This window comes from Heterodontus francisci, unplaced genomic scaffold, assembly GCF_036365525.1.
Source record: "Heterodontus francisci isolate sHetFra1 unplaced genomic scaffold, sHetFra1.hap1 HAP1_SCAFFOLD_96_1, whole genome shotgun sequence".
Classification (NCBI taxonomy): Eukaryota; Metazoa; Chordata; class Chondrichthyes; order Heterodontiformes; family Heterodontidae; genus Heterodontus; species Heterodontus francisci.
In genome coordinates this window covers 2,056,343-2,080,689 of record NW_027141894.1, presented here as the reverse complement: position 1 = coordinate 2,080,689, position 24,347 = coordinate 2,056,343, and the positions used below count along the sequence as shown (strand labels likewise).

The following is a 24,347-nucleotide window of genomic DNA, read 5'->3' as shown; positions in this document are numbered from 1 at the left end:
TATCCTTGGATGCATCTCATATTGTCCTGGTGTCTTAGTCATTGAAATCATTTATGGCATAGATATAGCTCTTGGGGCGAAAGGGATCAAAGGATATGGGGGGGAAAGCGGGAACAGGTTACCGAGTTGGATGATCGGCCATGATCATAATGAAAGGTGGAGCAGGCTCGAGGGGCTGAATGGCTTACACCTGTTCCTATTTTCTATGTTTCCACAGTGGAGGTACAGTAGGGGGCGCTGCACAGCCAAGCATAGAAGGGAAACTAAGTCAGTTTGGAAGACAGAGCAAATATAGACCTGTTAAGGCACAAGTGAATAATGCAAGGCTGGATTGCATCTATTTTAACACAAGGAAGGCAGATGAATTAAGGGTGTTGTTCAACACATGGGAATATACTATTGCTATCACGGAGACATGGTTGAGGGAAGGGCAGGACTGGCAGCTCAATATTCCAGGGTATAGAATCTTCAGGCTTGACTGGGGAGTGCTTTTTGCGGGGGGGGGGGGGTGTAAAAGAGGAGGTGGTATTGCACTATTGATCAAGGAGTCAATTACTGTAGTAAGGAGGGATGATATCTTAGAAGGTTCCTCAAATGAAGCCATATAGGTAGAACTTAAAAACAAAAAGCGGGCAATCACTTGGCTGGGAGTGTACTCTGGACCTCCAAACAGTCAGGGAGAGATACAGCAGATATGTAGGCAAATCTCAGGTGTAAAAATAATAGGGTAATAATGGTAGGGGATTTCAACTTCCCCAATATCAACTGGGATAGTCTTAGTGCAAAAGGCTTAAAGGGGGCGAAATTCTTAAAATGCATTCAGGAGTGCTTTTTGAGCCAGTACGTAGAAAGTCCTAAGTGAGAAGGGGCAGTACTGGACCTAATCCTAAAGGGAATGAAGCCAGACAAGTGGTAGAAGTGTCAATGGGGGAGCATTTCAGGGATAGTGACCACAACTCTAAGGGTTTAAAGGTAGTTATGGAAAAAGACAAAGATGGACAAGAAATAAAGGTACTGAATTGGGGGATGGGTGATTTCAATATGATAAAATAGGATCTGGCCAAAGTGGACTGGGAGCAGCTCCTTGTAGGAAAGTCTACATCAGACCAGTGGGAGTCATTCAGAAAGGAAACAGTGAGAGTTCAGGGCCAACATGTTCCCGTAAAGGTGAAGGGTTGGACCAATAAGTCCAGGGAACCCTGGATGTGTAGGGATATAGAGGATTGAATAAGGAAAAAAATAAAGGAGGCTTATGGCAGATTCAGAGTGTTGAAAACAGCGGAGGCCCTAGAGGAGTGTAGAAAGTATGGGGGTTACTTAAAAGTAACTAGGAGAGCAAAGAGGGGGCATGAAAAAACACTGGCGGGCAAGATAAAGGAAAATCTCAAGGCGTTTTATAAGTATATTAAGGGCAAAAGGACAATCAGGGAAAGAGCAGGGCCCATTAAGGACCACAGTGGCAATGTGTGTGGGGAGCCGGAGGGCGTAGGTGAGGTTTTAAATGATTACTTTTCATCTGTATTCACTATGGAGAAGGACCATGTAGGTATAGAGATCAGGGAGGTGGATTGTGATATACTTGAACAAATTAGCATTGAAAGGGAGGAGGTATTAGCGGGCTGAAAAGTGGATAAATCCCCAGGCTCATAGTATCCCAGGCTATGTGAGGCAAGGGAGGAGATAGCAAGGGCTCGGACACAAATTTTCAAATCCTCTCTGGCCACAGGAGAAGTGCCAGAGGACTGGAGGACAGCGAATGTGGTACCATAATTCAGAAAGGGTAGTAGGGATAAACCAGGTAATTACAGGCCAGTGAGTCTAACATCAGTGGTCAGGAAACTCTTGCGAAAAAATTCTGAGGGACAGGATTAATCTCCACTTGGAATCTTTCGAGGATGTGACTAGGTGTGTCTTCTTCAGCCTCCTTGTCTCGAGAGACAATGGGTAAGCGCCTGGAGGTGGTCAGTGGTTTGTGAAGCAGCGCCTGGAGCGGCTATAAAGTCTAATTCTAAAGTAACAGACTCTTCCACAGGTGCTACAGATAAAATTGGTTGCCGGGGCTGTTACACAGTTGGCTCGCGCCATGCGCTTCTGTCTTTTTTCCTGCCAACTGCTAAGTCTCTTCGACTCGCCACTCTTTAGCCCCGCCATTATGGCTGTCCGCCAGCTCTGGCGATCGCTGGCAACTGACTCCCACGACTTGTGATCAATGTCACAGGATTTCAGGTCACGTTTGCAGACGTCTTCAAAGCGGAGACATGGTTATTGTAGAAGTTACAGGATGCAAGGGTAACTAGTCTGAAATAGAATCTGGGCCCAAATTAGTCAAAAGCATGAGGTGATAGCCAAAGTTCTAATTTTTGCATTCCGTACACCATCAACATTTTATGTTAGCAATCTGTCGAGGTTGTAATTATGCTGAAGTTTTTACTTGTCATTTTCGCCGGTGGGTCTGATACCAGTGACGAGCTCGCTGTACAGTGTGCCGTTGGGGATCCCGCCATCTTCCATGCGGCTCACACGGCCAAGCCATCTCAAGCACCTCTGGCTCAGTAGGGTGTATATGCTGGGGATGTTGGCCGCCTCGAGGACTTCTGTGTTGGAGATACGGTCCTGCCACCTGATGCCAAGGATTCTCTAAAGGCAGCGAAGATGGAATGAGTTGAGACGTCGCTCTTGGCTGACATATGTTGTCCAGGCCTCGCTGCTGTGGAGCGAGGTACTGAGGACACAGGCTTGAAACACTTGGACTTTTGTGTTTCGTGTCAGTGCGCCATTTTCCCACACTTTCTTGGCCAGTCTGGACATTGCAGCGGACGCCTTTCCCGTGTGCTTGTTGATTTCTGCATCGAGAGACAGGTTACTGGTGAGCCTAGGTGAACTCTTGAACCACTTACACAGCATGGTCGCCGACATTGATGGATGGAGCATTTCTGACGTCCTGTTCTTTTTCTTGAGGCTGATGGTTAGGTCAAATTCATTGCAGGCAGCCGCAATCCTGTCGATGAGTCTCTGCAGACACTCTTCTGTGTGGGATGTTAATGCAGCATCGTCAGCAAAGAGGAGTTCCCTGATGAGGACCTTCCGTACTTTGGTCTTCACTCTTAGACGGGCAAGGTTGAACAACCTGCCCCCTGATCTTGTGTGAAGGAAAATTCCTTCTTCTGAAGACTTGAACGCATGTGAGAGCAGCAGGGAGAAGATGATCCCAAACAGTGTAGGTGCAAGAACACAGTCCTGTTTCACGCCACTCAGGATAGGAAAGGGGTCTGATGAGGCGCCGCAATGTTGAATTGTGCCTTTCATATTGTCATGGAATGAGGTGATGATACTTAGCAGCTTTGGGGATTAATCAAGATTAATCAAGAACAGTCAGCATAGCTTTGTCAGGGAGAGATCTTGTCTAACAAATTTGATTGAATCTTTCGAGGATGTGACTAGGTGTGTAGATGAGGGCAAAGCAGTTGACGTTGTCTACAGGAACTTCAGTAAGACTTTTGATAAGGTCCCACTTGGGAGATTGGTTCAGGTGCTAAGAGCCCACAGGATCCAGGGCAATTTGGCAAATTGGATCCAAAATTGGCTTAGTGGCAGGAGGCAGATAGTGATGGTCGAGGGTTGTTTTTGCAATTTTGCAAGCCTGTGACCAATGATGTACTGCAGGGATTGGTGCTGTTTGCAGTGTACATTAATGATTTAGACGTGAATATAGGAGGTATGATCAGTAAGTTCACAGACGACAAAAATTGGTGATGTCGTAAATAGTGAGGAGGATAGCCTTAGATTACAGGACAATATAGATGGGCTCGTAAGATGGGCAGAGCACTAGCAAATGGAATTTAATACTGAAGTATGAGGTGATTCATTTTGGGAGGTAATGGAATATACAATGGATGGTAGGACCCTAGGAAGTACAGAAGGTCAGAGGGACCTTGGTGTACTTGTCCATAGATCACTGAAGACAGCAGCACAGGTAGATACGGTGGTTAGGAAGGCAGATGGGATACTTATATTCTATGCCTTGGCTAATAAAGACAAGAGCAGGGAGGCAATGATGGAGCTGTTTAAAATGTTAGTTAGGCTACAGCTGGAGTACTGTGTACAGTTCTGGGCACCACACTATAGGAAGGATGTGATTACACTGGAGAGGGTGCAGAGGAGATTCACCAGGATGTTGCCTGGGCTGGAGCATTTCAGCTGTGAAGAGAGACTGGATTGGCTCGGGCTGTTTTCCTTACAGCAGAGAAGGCCGAGGGCCACCTGATTGAGGTATACAAAATTATGAGGGACATAGATAGGGTAGATAGGAAGAAACTTTTTCCCCGAGTGGAGGTGTCAATAACCAGGGGGCATAGACATAAGGTAAGGGGCAGGAGATTTAGAGGGGATTTGAGGAAATGTTTTTTCACCCAGAGGGTGGTTGGAATCTGGAACACACTACCTGAAGAGGTGGTAGAGGCAGGAACCCTCACAACATTTAAGTATTTAGATGAGCACTTGAAATGCTATAGCATACAAGGCTACAGGCCAAGTGCTGGAAAATGGGATTGCAATAAATAGGCTCGTCGGCCGGCGCGGACATGGTTGGCCGAAGGGTCTGTTTCTGTGCTGTATAACTCTATGACTAACTTTCCAACTAAAATCCCCCATCTCTAGAACCATTCTGGTAAATCTCTTCTGCACCCTCTCAAAGACCCTTACATCCTTCCAAAAGAGCAGTCATCAGAACTGATGCAATACTCTAATATAAAAGCAAAATACTGCGGATGCTGGAAATCTGAAATAAAAACAAGAAATGCTGGAACCACTCAGCAGGTCTGGCAGCATCTGTGGAAAGAGAAGCAGAGTTAACGTTTCGGGTCAGTGACCCTTCTTCGGATCTAAGAAGGGTCACTGACCCGAAACGTTAAATGATGCAATACTCTAGTTGGGGCCTAACCAGAGCTTTATAAAGGTTCAGCATAACTTCCCTGCTTTTGTACTCTATGCTTCTACTTATGAAGCCCAAGATCCCATATGCTTTGCTACCACTCTCTCAATCTGCCCTGCTACCTTCAAGGATTAATGCACATGCACCCCCAGGTCCCTCTGTCCCTGACTTATCAATGTTAAGTACAGCCAGCCTATCTAATACCTCATCTACCAATTTTTAGCCCATCCAGTGTCTCAACTATCTCCTCTTTCACTGTGACTTGGGCAGCATCTTCTTCCTTGTTAAGGACAGATGCAAAGTACTCAATTAGTACCTCTGCCATACTGCTTGCCTCCACATGTAAATCCCCTTTCGGCCCCACTGCTCCTTTTACCACCCTATTTATACGCCTACAGAAGACTTTCAAATTTTCTTTTATGTTAGCTGCCAGTCTCTTCTGAAATAAAACACTGTTTTAAGGAGAGCATATTTTAAGAATTCTTGTAGATTCCATCATTATATGAAGTCACAGGAACCCTGAGATTTTCTAACTATATCTAGTCACACTGACTGAGAATCTCAGGACTATACGCACTCACACTATAATCCTGGAACACTCTGGCCATAATGTAACCCTGGATTGTGCGTCAAAGCAGCCCACTAACGTCAGGATTCACTGACTGTACCCAGTCACAACGTATTCCTGGTATTTTCTGCTGTACCACTCTCACTGTAACACTGGCATACTCTGCTTGTACCAGTCAGTGTAACCTTGCGACACTCTGGCTAGGTGCAGTCGCACTGTAACCGAGATCCTTTGACTACACCCAGTCATGCGTAACACTGACTTGACTGTCACACCAGTTCCAAAAACCCTGAGATTCTCTGACCATACCCAGTCACAATATCAAACACTACTTCCCATTAGTACCCTCTCAAGTAAACTGAGTGCTAGGCCGGGATTTGGTGCAAGTGGGATCTACGTGCAGAGATGGGAGGAGATGGTGCTTTTATTTTGTTTCATCTCCAGTAGCTGGTGAGTGTTTGTTTTATCTCCAAGCTACGAGACTATAATTTATTACTCCAGATAACTAGTTACTAATTTAGTAAAATAATCAAATAAATAAATAAGGATAGACAGACATTTCAGGTGGTAGGATAGGTGATGTGCGTATAGTGTGGTATAGTGTGTGGAAGTTTGTGGAATGCATTGCAGTTCTGTAGTTATCTGCAGTAAGTGTTTGCAGCTTGAGGAACATAGAACAGTACAGCACAGTACAGGCCCTTCAGCCCACGATGTTGTGCCGAACCTTTAACCTACTCTAAGATCAAACTAACTACCTCCCCTTCATTCCACTATCATCCATGTACCTATCCAAGAGTCACTTAAATGCCCCTAATGTACCTGCTTCTACTACCACCGCTGGCAGCGCATTCCACGCTCTCTGTGTAAAGAACCTACCTCTGACATCTCCCCTAAACCTTCCTCCAATCACCTTAAAATTATGCCCCCTGGTGATAGCCCTTTCCACCCTGGGAAAAAGTCTCTGGCTATGGCGGCACAGTGGTGCAGTGGTTAGCACTGCAGCCTCACAGCTCCAGGGACCCAGGTTCGATTCTGGGCACTGCCTGTGTGGAGTTTGCAAGTTCTCCCTGTGTCTGCGTGGGTTTTCTCCGGGTGCTCCGGCTTCCTCCCACAAGCCAAAAGACTTGCAGGTTGATAGGTAAATTGGCCATTATAAATTGTCACTAGTATAGGTAGGTGGTAGGGAAATATAGGGACAGGTGGGGATGTTTGGTAGGAATATGGGATTAGTGTAGGATTAGTATAAATGGGTGGTTGATGGTCGGCACAGACTCGGTGGGCCGAAGGGCCTGTTTCAGTGCTGTATCGCTAATCTAATCTATCCACTCTATCTATGCCTCTCATCATCTTGTACCTCTATCAAGTCACCTCTCATCCTTCTTCGCGCCAATGAGAGAAGCCCTAGCTCCCTCAATCTTTCTTCGTAGGACATGCCCTCCAGTCCAGGCAGCATCCTGGTAAATCTCCTCTGCACCCTCTCTAAAGCTTCCACATCCTTCCTATAATGAGGCGACCAGAACTGAACACAATATTCCAAGTGTGGTCGAACCAGGGCCTTATAGAGCTGCAGCATAACCTCGCGGCTCTTAAACTCAACCCCCCTGTTAATGAAAGCCAACACACCATACGCCTTCTTAACAACCCTATCAACTTGGGTGGCAACTTTGAGCGATCTATGGACATGGACCCCAAGATCCCTCTGTTCCTCCACACTACCAAGAATCCTGTCTTTAAGCCTGTATTCCGCATTCAAATTCGACCTTCCAAAATGAATTACTTCACACTTTTCCAGGTTGAACTCCATCTGCCACTTCTCAGCCCAGCTCTGCATCCTGTCAATGTCCCATTGCAACCTACAACAGCCTTCCACACTATCCACAACTCCAGCAACCTTCGTGTCATCGGCAAACTTGCTAACCCAGCCTTCCACTTCCTCATCCAAGTCATTTATAAAAATCACAAAGAGCAGAGGTCCCAGAACAGATCCTTGTGGAACACCACTGGTCACCGAGCTCCATGCTGAATACTTTCCATCTACTACCACCCTCTGACTTCTATGGGCCAGCCAATTTTGTATCCAGACAGCCAACCTTCCCTGAATCCCATGCCTCCGTACTTTCTGAATGAGCCTACCATGGGGAACCTTATCAAACGCCTTGCTAAAATCCACATACACCACGTCTACTGCTCTTCCTTCATCAATGTGTTTTGTCACATCTTCAAAGAATTCAATAAGGCTCGTGAGGCATGACCTGCCCCTTACAAAGCCATGCTGACTGTCTCTAATCAAACTATGCTTTTCCAAATAATCATAAATCCTGTCTCTCAGAATCCTCTCCAATAATTTGCCCACTACTGACGTAAGACTGACTGGTCTATAATTCCCAGGGTTATCCCTATTCCCTTTCTTGAACAAGGGAACATTTTCCACCCTCCAATCATCTGGTACTACTCCAGTGGACAGTGAAGACGCAAAGATCATCGCCAAAGGCGCAGCAATCTCTTCCCTCGCTTCCCGTAATATCCTTGGGTATATCCCGTCTGGCCCAGGGGACTTATCTGTCCTCATATCATTCAAAATTTCCAGCACATCCTCCCTCTTAACCTCAACCTGTTCGAGCATATCAGCCTGTTCCACACTGTCCTCACAAACGACCAGGTCCCTCTCACTAGTGAATACTGAAGCAAAGTATTCATTTAGGACCTCCCCTACCTCCTCCGACTCCAGGCACAAGTTCCCTCCACTATCCCTGATCGGCCCTAGCCTCACTCTGGCCATTCTCTTGTTCATCACATAAGTGTAGAACGCCTTGGGATTTTCCTTAATCCTACTCGCTAAGACTTTTTCATGTCCCCTTCTAGCTCTCCTAAGTCCATTTTTTTTTTTTTTTTAGAGATACAGCACTGAAACAGGCCCTTCGGCCCACCGAGTCTGTGCCGACCATCAACCACCCATTTATACTAATCCTACACTAATCCCATATTCCTACCACATCCCCACCTGTCCCTATATTTCCCTACCACCTACCTATACTAGGGGCAATTTATAATGGCCAATTAACCTATCAACCTGCAAGTCTTTGGCATGTGGGAGGAAACCGGAGCACCCGGAGGAAACCCACGCAGACACAGGGAGAACTTGCAAACTCCACACAGACAGTACCCAGAATTGAACCCAGGTCGCTGGAGCTGTGAGGCTGCGGTGCTAACCACTGCGCCACTGTGCCGCTACCTTGTAACCCTCTAGAGCCCTGTCTGATCCTTGCTTCCTCAACCTTCAGTAAGCTTCCTTCTTCCTCTTGACTAGCTGTTCCACATCTCGTCATCCAAGGTTCCTTCACCCTACCATCCCTTCCCTGCCTCATCGGGACAAACCTATCCAGCAGTCGCAGCAAGTGCTCCCTAAACAACCTCCACATTTCTGTCATGCATTTCCCTGAACATCTGTTCCCAATTTATGCTCCCCAGTTCCTGCCTAATAGCATTGTAATTCCCCCTCCCCCAATTAAATATCTTCCCATCCCGTCTGCTCCTGTCCCTCTCCATGACTATAGTAAAGGTCAGGGAGTTGTGATCACGATCACAGAAATGCTTTCCCACCAAGAGATCTGCCACCTGGCCTGGTTCGTTGCCAAGCACCAAGTCAGCCTATCTACATATTGAGTCAGGAAACCTTCCAGGACACACCTGACAAAAACTGCTCCTTCCAAACTATTTGCACTAAGGAGGTTCCAATCAATATTCAGGAAGTTGAAGTCACCCATGACAACAACCCTGTTACTTCTGCACCTTTCCAAAATCTGCCTCCCAATCTGTTCCTCCGTGTCTCTGTTGCTATTGGGGGGGTCTATAGAAAACTCCCAAAAAAGTGACTGCTCCTTTCCTGTTTCTGACTTCCACCCATAATGACTCAGTAGACAAACCCTCCTCGACGACCTCCCTTTCCGCAGCTGTAATACTATCCCTGATTAGCAATGCCACTCCCCCACTCTTTTACCTCCCTCCCTATTCCTTTTGAAACATCTAAACCTCGGAACATCCATTCCTGCCCCTGTGATATTCACGTCTCCGTAATGGCCACAACATCGTAGCTCCAAGTACTGATCCATGCTCTAAGTTCATCACCCTTATTCCTGACACTTCTTGCGTTAAAATAGACACACTTCAACCCATCATACTGGCTGCAACTTTGCCCTGTTAACTGTCTATCCTTCCTCACAGACTCTCTGCACTCGGTATCTGCCTGTTCAACAGCTACCCCATCCACTGATCCGTAGCTCCGGTTCCCATCTTCGGGAACTTCGGCTCAGAGTTGTTGAGCTGGAGTCGGAGCTGCAGACATTGTGGAGCATCAGGGAGGGGGAGAATTACCTGGACACTTTGTTCCGGGAGGCAGTCACAGGTTAAGTAGAACTTTAGTGACTGCGATTCAGGCAGGTATGGGGATCCAGGGTATAGTGATAGAGCAGCCTCAGTCCTCAATTTCAACTAACCGGTACAAGGACTTGCTAACTGTGTGGATGAGAACAAGGAGTGCAGGGTGGATGGGCAAACTGACCATGGCACATGGTGCAGGAAGCCATTCAAGTGGGGGCAGTGGAAAGGAATGTGGTAGTAAATGGGGACAATATAGTCAGCCAAATAGATACAGTTCTCTGTGGTCACGACTGGGAGTTCCAAAGGTTGTGCTGTCTACTCGGTGCCAGGGTTAAAGACATCTCCTTGCGGCTGAAGATGAACTTGGAGTGGAAGGGGCGGATCCAGTTGTTGTGGTCCACATAGCAACCAATGACATAAGTAGAACTAGGAATGATGTTATGCTGACTGAGTTTGAGGAGTCAGGGCCCAAATTAAATTGCAGAACCTCTATTGTAATAATCTCTAGATTGTTACCTGAGTCACATGCCAATTCGTGTAGGGTCAAGCAGATTAGATAATTCAACTAGTGGCTCAAACAGTGGTGTGGGAAGAAGGGAATTCCAGTCGTGGGGCACAGGCACCAGTATGGGGAAAGAGGGAGCTGTTCCGTTGGGATGGGCTCCACATAAAATTGGGCTGGGATCAGTGTCATGGCAAATTGTATAGCTAGGGCTGTGGATAGGGTTTTAAACAAAAAGGCTGGGGTGGGGTTGGGGCGGTGGTGGTGCAGGATTTCAAAACCTAAAGAGAAAAGTCAAGACAATAAGAGCAGTGTCCTGATTTTGGTAAAGACAAGCAGAGTGGGACAGAGAGTTTAATGGTAATAGTGCAGTGAATAAAGTCCATGCAAAGAACAGTAGTTAAAAAAAAGGCTCTGTCCCTGAATGTGCAAAGCATTCACAATAAGATAGATGAACTAGTGGCACAAATAGTTTAGATCTAATTGCCATTACAGAAACATGGATTCAAGGTGACCAAGGTCAGGAAATAAATCTTCCAAGGTATACAACATTTTGAAAAGACAGACAATGGAAAAGGAGAACGAGTAGCCCTGATAGTAAAGGATGACATAAGGACAAGTCGTGAGAAAGGATCTTGGCTCAGACGATCAGGAAGTAAAATCCGTATGGGTGGAGATTAGAAATAACAATTGTCAGAAAATGCATAGGCCCCTAACAGTAGTTAGACCATGGGACAGAGCATTAAACAAGAAATTATTGGAACCTGTAACAAAGACAACGTAACAACTGTGGGGGACTTTAATCTTCTTACAGACTGGACTAATCAAATTGACTCAGGTGATCTAGATGAGGAGTTTGTGGAATGCTTATGTGACACTTTCCTTGAACAACTTGTTGTGGAACTAACTGGGGGTAAAGTTATTTTCTATCTAGTATTGTGCCATGAGGTAGGCTTAACTGGTAATCTCACAGTAAAAGATCCAATCGGAAAAACAGTGATCACAATACAATTACATTCCACATTCAGTTTGAAAGTGACATACTCCCGTCACAGAAAAGAATCTTAAACTTAAAGCATGGGTATGAGGGGAGAGCTGATCGATTCTCCTAGTCTTACACCCCTGTCAGATACTCCTCTAATTCCCCCCACCACAAAACTCCTGCAGTCCTATTCCACAGGGAAGTGAATTAAAGTATGGTTTATCATTTCCACCACCACTACAAGATGGCCCTCATTGCCTCCAAGTAGTTCCACCTCTTTCCAGAAAGAATGGCCACTTTGGAAAAGAACTGACATTCAGGAAACTAGGAGTCCAGTGGAAGTCAACAGCTTCAGGAGAGGACAGAAAATAGCACACAGTGATTTACATTGAACATTCAATACATACCCTCCATAAACCTCTGGTGCCCTCTTGCTGATAGATATTAATAAAGTTACCAATCATACTCCCTTGACACATACCACTTTGAGCCTGCATCCGAATCTGAAAAAACAGAATAAACTAGTGAAGAGTCACATGCTGTATCAGATGTCAGCTAAGACAAGCATTAGAATTGGGATTGTATACTATGATTTTATTATTGAAAAGGGATAATTCTTCCATAGTGAATTACAATTACTCCTCCTCGCGTGTGAACTTTAGACAGATTTATAACTTGTTCAGATGAAAATTAAAGCAATTTCATAATAAAGACTGCACACAGAGCTGAGTTATTGCGCACAGCCACCTGTAGTTCAGCACTGAGAGCTGGGTTATTGTGCACAGCCACCTGTAGCTCAGCACTCGGAGCTCGGTTATTGTGCACAGCAGCCTGTAGTTCAGCACTGAGAGCTGGGTTATTGTGCACAGCCACCTGTAGCTCAGCACTCGGAGCTCGGTTATTGCGCACAGCCGCCTGTAGTTCAGCACGCAGAGCTGGGTTATTGTGCACAGCCACCTGTAGCTCAGCACTCGGAGCTCGGTTATTGTGCACAGCAGCCTGTAGTTCAGCACTGAGAGCTGGGTTATTGTGCACAGCCGCCTGTAGTTCAGCACGCAGAGCTGGGTTATTGTGCACAGCCACCTGTAGTTCAGCACTCGGAGCTCGGTTATTGTGCACAGCAGCCTGTAGCTCAGCACTGAGAGCTGAGTTATTGCGCACAGCCACCTGTAGTTCAGCACTGAGAGCTGGGTTATTGTGCACAGCCGCCTGTAGTTCAGCACTCGGAGCTCGGTTATTGTGCACAGCAGCCTGTAGCTCAGCACGCAGAGCTGGGTTATTGTGCACAGCCGCCTGTAGTTCAGCATTCAGCTCGGTTATTGTGCACAGCAGCCTGTAGCTCAGCACACTGAGCAAAATACAAATTACTGAGGAAAGGAAACACAATTCACTTTCCACAGTGCAGGGGTATCGGGGTCCATGGAGTGGGACTGCAGGAGTATCGGGGGGTGGTGGGACTTCCCCTCAACAAATCCAAGTTTACTGTCCTTGATTAATCTGTGCCTTTCTAACCACAGTTTACACTGTCGCTCAGAATTTATCAGTAATTTACCCACCACGAAGGTTTAGTTAACTGGTCTGAAAGAAGCAAAGTTTTTATTAAGAACCATGCTCATGTATTCCATCTCCAATAGGCTCGACTATTTCCTTAGTTATCTCCTTACTCTTCATATCTTTATAAAACATCCTTGATTATATACTGCCAATTTTTTTCATCTGCTCTCCGCTCTGCTCTCTGCGCTCTGCGCTTTCCTAATTTCTCTCTGCTCATCTACCCATGGACCTTCGGTATGGTGAGGTAGCTGAGGCTAGATGACCAATGGGGTGCCCAAAGCTCCACTTCAAGGATGTTGACTAGACACCTTGGAGTCACTAGCTGGCTGAAGAGGGAAATGGCGACACATCCTGTGGGCGGTGTGTACTACGACGACCAGTGGTTACAGCAGCTTGGCAACAGGCGCCAATGTCAAAAACAACTCACAGCGTCACTTGGCAGCTTCATGTATGTCACTTGTTCTGATGAAAGAACACAGGCCTGAAACATGAACCCTGCTTCTCTCTCCACAGATGTTGCCTGACCTGCTGAGTATTTCCAGCACTTTTTATTTCTGGTCACCATACTTTAGGAAGGATGTGAGGGTCCTTGAGAGGGTGCAGAGGAGATTTACCAGAATGGTTCCAGGGATGAGAGATTTTAGTTACATGGAGAAGCTGGGGTTGTTATCCTTGGAGCAAAGGAGATTGAGGGAAGATTTGATACAAACGTACAAGATTATGACAAGTTTAGGTAAGTTAAACATGGAAAAACTGTTCTCATTAACTGATGGTACAAGGAATAGGGGGACACAGATTTCAGGTTTTGGGAAAGAGATGCAGGGGCAATGTGAGCAAGAACTTACTTTTTCCCCGGCGAGTGGTAATGAACTGGCATGTGCTACCCACGAGGGCGATGGAAGCAGAGACCATCAATGACTTCAAAAGGAACTTGGATGGCCACTTGAAGGAAATAAACTTGCAGAGCTAAGGGGATCGAGTGGGGGTGTGGGACTGACTGTACTGCTCTGTGGAGAGCTGACATGGACGTCATGGGCCAAATCACCCCTTCCTGTGCTGTAAATGCCTGACTTTCCAAAATTGTGCTAATTATTGTACAGTCTTTCTACATTAGCCTTTTCAAATTGCATCACTTCATGCTTTACCATATTGAACTCTATATGCCTCGCTTCTGTCCATTTCAGCATACTGTCTATATCATCCTGAAACCTACAACTATCCTCATCATTAACAACTACATTGCCAAGTTTCATACCATCTGCAAATTTTATAAAGTCGCATCCAACACCAGAGGCCAGATCATTTATAAAAATTGCGAAGAGAAAACTCATGTCTTTCCAAATGAAATTTTAGTTTGTCCGTGATAATAGTTTCCAAAAACTTCCTCACCACTGATGTTAAGCTGACCTGTCCCTTTCCTGAATGGTAGTATTACATGAGAAACCCTTAGTCCTACAACACTAGCCCTGGAACCAATTAGGACTGAAAGATTGTGACTAATGCTTCTGCAGCAACAGCAAAAACAGTAGCAAACGGGAGAGATGGGGTAAAAAGAGTGGTGACCTGAGAGCAAAACCAAAGGTGGAGAGATAAAGAGCAGTGACCGGAGAGCAGGATTTAAGTGACTTCTGACAAGGCAGCCAAGCGCCGATGTATTCAGTGTGTTCCCAGCTACGCACATGCAGTTTCTTCCTGCCACCATGGTGTTGCGCATGTGCAGCCAACGTCAGCACCCGGCTCCCTCCGTCGCTCGCCCCCATCCTCCCGCTCCCCAGCCTCGCCGCCTTCTTCCCCCAGCCTCCCGTCTCGCCGCCTCCCTCCCCCAGCCCCCCTTCCCCCAGCCCCCAGCCCCCTTCCACCCGCCCCCAGCCCCCTTCCCCCAGTCCCCCGCCCCCAGCCCCCTTCCCTCAGCCACTCGCTCCCAGACCCCTTCCCTCAGCCACTCGCTCCCAGCCCCCTTCCCTCAGCCACTCGCTCCCAGCCCCCTTCCCTCAGCCACTCGCTCCCAGCCCCCTTCCCTCAGCCACTCGCTCCCAGCCTCCTTCCCTCAGCCACTCGCTCCCAGCCTCACCGCCTCCTTCCCTCAGCCACTCGCTCCCAGCCTTGCCACCCTCTTCCCTCAGCCACTCGCTCCCAGCCTCACCGCCCTCTTCCCTCAGCCTCTCGCTCCCAGCCTCACCGCCGCCTTCCCCCAGCCACTCGCTCCCAGCCTCACCGCCCTCTTCCCTCAGCCTCTCGCTCCCAGCCTCACCGCCGCCTTCCCCCAGCCACTCGCTCCCAGCCTCACCGCCCTCTTCCCTCAGCCTCGCCGCCCCCTTCCCTCAGCCACTCGCTCCCAGCCTCGCCGCCCTCTTCCCTCAGCCACTCGCTCCCAGCCTCACCGCCGCCTTCCCTCAGCCACTCGCTCCCAGCCTCACCGCCCTCTTCCCTCAGCCACTCGCTCCCAGCCTTGCCGCCCTCTTCCCTCAGCCATTCGCTCCCAGCCTTGCCGCCCTCTTCCCTCAGCCACTCATATCAGGCCTCATTGATTCCCCCCCCCTTGCCGCCCGAAGCGGCAGGGGCGGTGAGCGAGCCGCTGAAGTCGCAAGGCAGGCAGCGAGCAGTCGAGAGATGACGGGGTGATGCGGGAGCCAGTGGCCAAGAAGTGGGAAGCGGCGAAGCCTGGAATGAGCGACCTTGGGGAGTGTGGTGGCGGGAAGCGGGAGCGAGCAGCCGAGGTGGGGAAGCGGTGAGGGCAGGAGCTAACGGCTGAGGGAAGGCAGCAGTAAGGCGGGGAGCAAGTGGCTGAGGAGGGAGAAGCGGTGAGCAGACAGGCGCAGGAGCGAGCGAAGAAAAGCTTCTATTTGAATTATCGCCCAGAATCCATTTGCACTGCTGTAATTCTGCAAGACAATAAGCCACATGACTATTTCCAAAAGCTGTATGTTCGAATAAGCATAATATAAAGAGCGAATTGAAAGATGCCTTACAGTGAGATTATTTGGGCCTGTACTAGCACAGGTACCATTGGGGATGGGATGGAGGTGGCGATCGCAGCCCCTGTGGGGATTTGGGTTTAAGGCTGCATTAGTCAAACTGAGTCGTGCCATCTTTAATACTGGCAGCTGCATGAGAGGTCGCAGACAGTGACGTTTCAGTTGATGAGGCTGCATTTGTACTGCGCCACCTAGTGGTTGTGTTGTCAGCAAACACAACCAGATATATATTGATTCTTTTATTAAATTGGAGAGCCTGGAACAAGAAGCTTAGACCTGAATGAGTTCAAAGGGTGCAGCAGCAGAGTGACTGGAGCCCAGAGCGAGCACAAGCATCAGGAAGTCCTGAGTGTATCTCGTTTTCTAACCAGTATTCAGTTCTGAACACCGGAAAGGACAATCGCTCATCTGGGAAGCACTGCCAGAACCAAGTCCATTGCACCCATGGGTGGCTTAACTTGCAGAGGCGGGCAGGAGGGTCAGGAAAGCAATAGTAATAGGCGACTGGTGAACAGACAAACATTTCTGCAGGAGCAGATGTGACTCCAGGATAGTGGTAGAAGGATTAGAGGAGACATGAGGACAAACTTTTTCACCCAGAGGGTGGTGGGTGTCTGGAATTCACTGCGAGGAAGAGTGGTGGAGGCAGAAATTCTCAACTCTTTTAAAAAGGTATCTGGACATGGACCTGAAGTGCTATAACTTGCAAGGCTATGGACCAGGTGCTGGAAGGTGGGATTCGTTTGCGCGGCTAGATTTTTCAGCCGGCACAGACACGATGGGCTGAAAGGCCTCCCTCTGTGCTGTAGTATTCCTATGGTATGTTGCCTCCTTGGTGCCAGGGTCAAGAACATGTCCACACAACGAATAAAAGGTGGGACTCCCAAATCTAGACCCCCCTGGATGTCAAGGAGCATACAGAGTAGGATAGGCAAAAAGAGAAAGCTTGTTTCACATACCAAAGAACAAAGAACAGTACAGTGCAGGAACAGGCCATTCGGCCCTCCAAGCCTGCGCCAATCTTGATGCCTGCCTAAACTAAAACCTTCTGCACTTCCGGGGACCGTATCCCTCTATTTCCATACTATTCATTTATTTGTCAAGATGCCTCTTAAACGTCGCTATCGTATCTGCTTCTACCACCTCTCCCGGCAGCAAGTTCCAGGCACTCACCACCCTCTGTGTAAAGAACTTGCCTCGCACATCCCCTCTAAACTTTGCCCCTCTCACCTTTAACCTATGTCCCCGAGTAACTGACTCTTCTACCCTGGGAAAAAGCTTCTGACCAAAAGCTCAATATTGCAGAAAGCCTAAAAGTGAAGGGGTGAAATTAAAAAGGAAATTAGGAAAGCAAAGAGATGGCATAAATCAATAGCAAGTAAAAACAAGGAAAACCCAAAGATGTTTTATAAATGCATAACAAGCAAGAGGATAATTAAGGGAAAAAGGTAGGGCCAATTAGAGATCAAAAATGCGTGCGCAGGCAGAAGATATGGGCATGGTTCTCAATGAATACTTTTCAGTCTGTTCGCACAAAAGAGGGGGCAGAAACAAACATTGTAGTTATGGAGCAGAAATGTGAAATATTGGATGAGACAAACAAAGCGAGGGAGGAAATATGAAGGTGTTTAACATCAGTGTGTAAATGACCAAGCCAGAATGAAATGTATTCCAGACAGCTATGGGAAGCAAAGGAAGAAACAGCAGAGACTTTGACCATCATTTTCCAATCCTCTCTGGCTAAAGGTGTGGTGCCAAAGACTGGGGGACTACTAACGTACTGTTGTTTAAAAAGGGAGAAAGGGATAGCCAGAGTAATTACAGGCCAGCCAGCCTAAACTCGGTAGTTTTCAAATTATTCAAAAAATTCTGACAGACAAATAAATCGTCATTTAGAGAGGCATGGATTAACCAAGGACAGTCAGTATAGATTTAAGGGAAGGTTGTCTCTGACTAACTTGTTTAATTTTTTGAGGAATTAACAAGGAGGATCGATGTGGGTAGCACATTTGATGTAGACCACATGGATTCTAGCAAGGCTTTTGACAAGGTCCCACAGAGCAGTCTGATCAGAAATTAAAAACTCATGGGATCAGAGGGAAAGTGGCAAACTGGATCCAAAATTGGCTCAGTGGCAAGAAGGGTTATGGTTGATAGGTGTTTTTGAGACTGGTAGGGCTTTTCCAGTGGGGTTCCACAAGGCTCAGTACTGGGTCCTTTGCTATTGGTGGTATATATTAATGCTTCAGTCCTAAATGTAGGGGCATAATTAAGAATTTGCAGATGACATGAAAATTGGCCATGTGGTTGGTGGTGAGGAAGATATCAATGGACTGGGCAGAAAAGTGGCAAATGGCATTAAATGTAGGGAGCCACAGATTTATGGTGATTGCAAAAGAAGCAACAGCAACAGAAGGAAAAACTTCTTTACGCGGCAACTGGTTAAGGGGCTGGAATGCACTGCCTGAAAGTGTGGTGGAGGCAGATTCAATTGAGGCCTTCAAAAGAGAACTGGTAATTCACAGAATCACAGAACAATACAGTGCAGAAGAGGCCCATCGAGTCTGCACCGATGCATTAAAACACCTGACCTAATCCCATTTGCCAGCACTTGGCCCATAGCCTTGAATGTTATGACGTCCCAAATGCTCATCCAGGTACTTTTTAAAAGGATGTGAGGCAACGTGTCTCTACCACCCTCCCAGGCAGGGCATTCCAGTCACCACCCTCTGGGTAAAAAAGTTCTTCCTCAAATCCCCCTTAAACCTCCCGCCCCTCACCTTAAATCTGTGACCCCTCGTAACTGACCCTTCAACTAAGGGGAACAGCTGCTCCCTATCCACCCTGTCCATGCCCCTCATAATCTTGTACACCTCGATCAGGTCACCCCTCAGTCTTCTCTGCTCCAACGAAAACAACCCAAGCCTCTCCAACCTCTCCTCACAGCTTAAATGTTCCATCCCAGGCAACATCCTGGTGAATTGTCTCTGCACCCTCTCCAATGCAATCACATCCTTCCTATAATGTGGCGACCAGAATTGCACACAGTACTCCAGCTGTGGCCTTACCAAAGTTCTGTACAACTCCAACATGACCTCCCTGCTTTTGTAATCTATGCCTCGATTGATAAAGGCAAGTGTCCATATGTCTTTTTCACCACCCTATTAACCTGCCCTTCTGCCTTCAGGGATCTATGGACAAACACGCCAAGGTCCCTTTGTTCCTCGGAACTTCCCAGTGTCAGGCCATTCATTGAATACTTCTGTGTCACATTACTCCTTCCAAAGTGTATCACCTCACACTTTTCAGCGTTAAATTCCATCTGCCACTTTTCTGCCCATTTGACCATCCCGTCTATATCTTCCTGTAACCTAAGACACTCAACCTCACTGTTAACCACTCGGCCAATCTTTGTGTCATCCGCGAACTTACTGATCCTACCCCCACATAGTCATCTATGTCATTTATATAAATTACAAACAATAGGGGACCCAGCACAGATCCCTGTGATACGCCACTGGACACTGGCTTCTAGTCACTAAAACAGCCGTCTGTCATCACTCTTCGTCTCCTACAGCTAAGCCAATTTTGAATCCACCTTATCAAGTTACCCTGTATCCCATGTGCATTTGCTTTCTTGATAAGTCTCCCATGTGGGACCTTGTCAAAGGCTTTGCTGAAATCCATGTAAACTACATCAACTGCACTACCCTCATCTATGCACCTGGTCACATGCTCAAAAAATTCAATCAAATTTGTTAGGCATGACCTCCCTCTGACAAAGCCATGCTGAGTATTCCGAATCAAACTTTGCCTCTCCAAGTGGAGATAGATTCTCTCCTTCAGAATTTTCTCCAATAGTTTCCCTACCACTGACGTGAGACTCACTGGTCTGTAGTTCCCCGGCTTATCTCAACAACCTTTCTTAAATAGTGGGACCACATTAGCTGTTCTCCAGTCCTCTGGCACCTCCCCCATGGCCAGGGAGGAATTAAAAATTAGGGTCAGAGCCCCTGCAATCTCCACCCTCGCCTCCCACAGCATCCTGGGACACAAATCGTCCAGACCTGGAGATTTTCCCACTTTTAAGCCTTCCAAAACCTCCAATACCTTGTCACTCACCATGACAATTTGCTCAAGAACCTCACAGTCTCTCTCTCTCTCTCATTTCCATATCTACATCCTCATTCTCTTGGGTGAAGACAGATGTGAAGTATTCGTTTAACACCCTACCAATGTCCTCTGGCTCCACCCACAAATTTCCCCCTTGGACCCTATTCTTTCCCTGGATATCCTCTCCCCATTGATATACTTATAGAATATCTTGGGATTGTCCCTACTTTTACCAGCCAGAGCTTTCTCATATCCCCTCTTTGCTCTCCTAATTGCTTTCTTGAGCACCATCCTACACTTTCTGTACTCCACTAATGCTTCCATTGATTTGCTCTTCTTGTATTTGCTAAAAGCCTCTCTTTTCCTTCTCATCGTACCCTGACTGTATCTGGAGAGAAATAATTTGCAGGCTATGAGAAAAAGGCAGGGGAGTAGGACTAAGTGAGCTGATCTTGCAGAAAGCTTGCACAGATACAATGGGCCGAATGGCCTCTTCTGTGCTGTTGAGCTTTCGGTATGTGAAATAAGCTTTCTCTTTTTGCCTATCCTACTCTGTATGCTCTTTGACATCCGGGGGGTGGGGTGGGTGGGGGGGGCGGTCTAGATTTGGGAGTCCCACCTTTTATTCGTTGTGTGGACATGTTGTTCTTGACCCTGGCACCAACATACCATAGAAATATTACAGTACAGAGGGAGGCCTTTCTGCCCATCGTATCTGTGCCGGCTGAAAAATCTAGCCTCACAATCTAATGATTCTATGAAGTGTGAGGTACTGAATTTAGGGAGGACAAGTGTGAGAACAGAATTTTTAAGAACAAATTAATATGGGGACATTTAAGATGAAATAATTAATCAATCATGTATTGCTAACAAGCTAGCTTCGCAGCTGCAGAGACAGCTTATCAGTAATGACTTCATAGCTTTAGAGCTTCTGTAGACCACTTATCAGAAATTCACAGTAGCCTATTCAGTGCTGCAGGGAGGGACAGTTTATCAGAATAGCTTTAGGGATGCACAGACAGCTTATCGGTAGAAATAGACTAACCAGCTAAGGCTAGCAGGACAGCTGCAGATATTGAAGACTAACCCTTTGTATGACAAATCAGCCCAACATTCCCAGGAAGATAGGGGAATAAGAAACTGCTTGAGGGAGAGGTGACAAGGCAGTGCCCCAATCAGGCCCTAACACCAAGAAACTACAGTTTGTAAACCAATTGGGAACATAAAGGGGGTGTCACTGATTTGTAAGAAGAACTATAAGAAAGGCTTGAATTCCCTTCTCCAACAGAGAGGAAGAGGGAGGAGAGCCCAAGTGTTGTTCGCTTTGCTGATGATGTAACCACTAAGTACTTCAATAAAGTTTCTTAAAGCTACAGTTGGACTTCGTCTCTTTTTGGTGTAACCAATGAGAACAGGAAAATTGAGATCCAACAACTTGGCGTAGTCGGCAGGATCGCTGGAGGATAAAGACCAAAGCACTGGACAGCGGACCGTTATCGGGCCCCAGCGGTAAGGACTCCTCGTTGTTTTAAAGGTCCATGGCCGTTGTATAAGTTCGGTACTCCACCACGCGATCCCAAACCTTTTTGTTCAGTAATTCGAGTCCATTCGGGGGGAGTCCGAAGGACAGAAACCTCATTTCGGCGCCTGATTCGGTGGTATCCGGCGTCATACCGGCCCAAGGGCTTCGACGGAAGCTCCATTGGCTTGAGTTTATGTGTAGAAATATCTGGTTATACCGACCCTACGGCATTGATAAAATGACCAACGACCGACAGTTACCAACTACTGTCAAAGGTGGGCAGGCCCCACCTGACGTTCCCGAAGATGAAATACTTCGGCAGTTAAAAGAATATGTAGAGCAACGGTTTAATTTGGCTAAAGCATACACAGACATTGGGCAAAAATATGGTACCACAATGGGACAGTGGTCCCTTGATGATATAGAGTGTGTCTGGGGAAAAACAACCTGTTTAAAGGATAGAGAACGGACCCAGTGGTCCCTAGTCGTCATGAGACAGATCCGACAGCGTAATGAAATTACCCAACAAGCTCAACGCAACCGCGACCTAAATAATGCGAAGGACCAATTAAAGGCAGTCTGTGAACAATTGGAAAAGGAAAAGCGTAAAGTAGAACGGCTAGAAGCTGCTTATAAAAAGCTAGAAATTGGAAATAAAGAACTTAAAAGGCAACTACAGGGCGAACGAGCGATCCAATCGAAGGGACCGCTTTAATGACCCCCCCCCCCCCAACCACCGCCACCAGCTAACATATATCCGAAGGCAAAGGAATATACAATAAATGGTCGGATTCTAAGCAATGTTGAGGAACAGAGGAACAGTCGTGTATGTTAACAAAACCCTGAAGGTAACAGGACAGGTAGATAGGATAGTCAAGAAGGCATACAGGATACCTTTCCTTTACTGGTCGAGGCCTAGAACATAAGGACAAGGAGGTTATGGAACTGTATAAAATGTTAGTTAGACCACAGTTTGAGAACTACATACAGGTCTGTTCACCACATTTAAGGAAGGACGTGATCGAACTGGAAAGGGTACAGAGGAGATTTATGAGGATGTTGCCAGGAATGGAGAATTTTACCTAGGAGATTTTAACTATTGGATAGGCTGGGATTGTTTTCTTTGGAACAGAAGGGAGATTTAATTGAGGTGTATAAAATTCTGAGAAACCTAGATAGAGTGGATAGGAAGAATCTATCGCCCTTAGGAGAGGGGTCAATAATCAGGGAGCATGGATTTAAAGGAATTGGTAAAAGAATTAGAGGGGAGTTGAGTAATATGTTTTCCACTCAGAGGGTTGTGCAGGTCTGGAACTCTCAGCCTGGAAGGGTGGTAGAAGCAGAAACCGTAATGACATGTAAAAAAATGTTTGGATATGCACTCGAGGTGCTGCTACAGGGCTACAGATCAAGAGCTGGAAGGCAGGATAAGACTGGATAGCTCTTTTTTGGCCAGCATGGACATAATGGACTGAATGGCCTATTTCTGTGCTGTAAATCTTTCTATGTTTGTTTGCTTTATTCAGCAAACTAGGATGCATTTCATCTGGACCAGGTGATTTATCAACTTTCAGTAACGCTAATCTTTTTAGTATGCCTTCTCTATTACTATTTTATTATAACTTTGCTCTCCTCTGAGTGCAATCCTCTTTTTTTTTTAAAACTTTGTGAAGAAAAGTGCTCATTTAATATCTCAGCCATGTCCTCTGCCTCGACATGGAGATTTTCCTTTGGGTCCTTAATAGGTGCAACTTTTTAATCTGGCTAATCAATTGCACTGATAAAACATTTATAAAATGTTTTAGTGTTCAAGTTAACATTGCCTGCTAATATTTTCTCATAACTTCTTTGCCCAATCCCCACATATTAACTTTTTCAATTTCCTCCTGAACTTTCCATAATCTTCCTGGTTATGAACCCAATTTTGCTCCTGACATGTGTCACGAGCTTCCATTTTCTGCTTCACTTTAGTTTTTATTTCCTTTGTCACCCAGGATGCATTAGCTTCCTTCAAAGGGAATATGCGTCACTGGTACCTGAACTATCCTGTCCCCGAATGCTTTATCCTGCAACATACTGTATTAGATCCCTTCCTGGGAGACGGTGGTGTCGCGGTAATGGCGCTGGACTAGTACTCCAGAGGCCCGTGCTAATGCCCTGGGGACATGGGTTCAAATCCCACCATAGCAGTTGGTAGAATTTAAACAATTAATAAATTCAATTAATTAATAAAAATCTGGAACTGAAAGCTACTCCCAGTAATGGCGCCATTAAACTATTATCGTAAAAACCCATCTGATTCACTCATGTCTTTTCGGGAAGGAAATCTGCTGTCCTTACCTGGTCTGGCCTACATGTGACTCCAGACCCACAGCAATGTGGTAGACTCTTAACTGCCCTCTGAAATGTAGCCAGCAAGCCACTCAGTTCAAGGGCAGTTAGGGATGGACAACGAATGCTGGCCTTGCCAGCAACGCCCACATTCCATGAAAATAACTTTTAAAAAAATCATTGAAATTAGCTCTTCCTCAGTTGAGCATTAGGATTTCTGATATTTCGATAATTATGTTAAACCGAACTACATTGCGGTCGCTGTTAGTTAGATGGTCTTAGTGTAACACCATCCACTTGCCCTACTTCACTTCCCAGAACCAGATCCAACATTGCTTGCTTTCTTGTTGGACTGGAGGCATATTGATCAAAAAAGTTCTCTTTACATAACAGAAATTCCTCCCCTTTCCTACCCTTAATGTTATTCTTTTCCCCAGTCTACTAGAGTAATTAAAGTTTCCTAATCTTACTTTTTTTTTACACCCTTTGAAAC

The 24,347-nt window shown here is 46.5% G+C and overlaps 1 protein-coding gene across 1 annotated transcript in view; it reads right to left on the bottom strand.

Moving 5' to 3' along the window:
• Positions 1 to 24,347, bottom strand: part of LOC137365622 (kidney mitochondrial carrier protein 1-like) — an 83,774-nt gene that overhangs the window by 34,197 nt on the left and 25,230 nt on the right. The window contains exon 5 of the mRNA XM_068027998.1: positions 11,767 to 11,862. Coding sequence (XP_067884099.1) covers positions 11,767 to 11,862 — 96 coding nt within the window. The remainder of the gene's footprint in view (positions 1 to 11,766; positions 11,863 to 24,347) is intronic.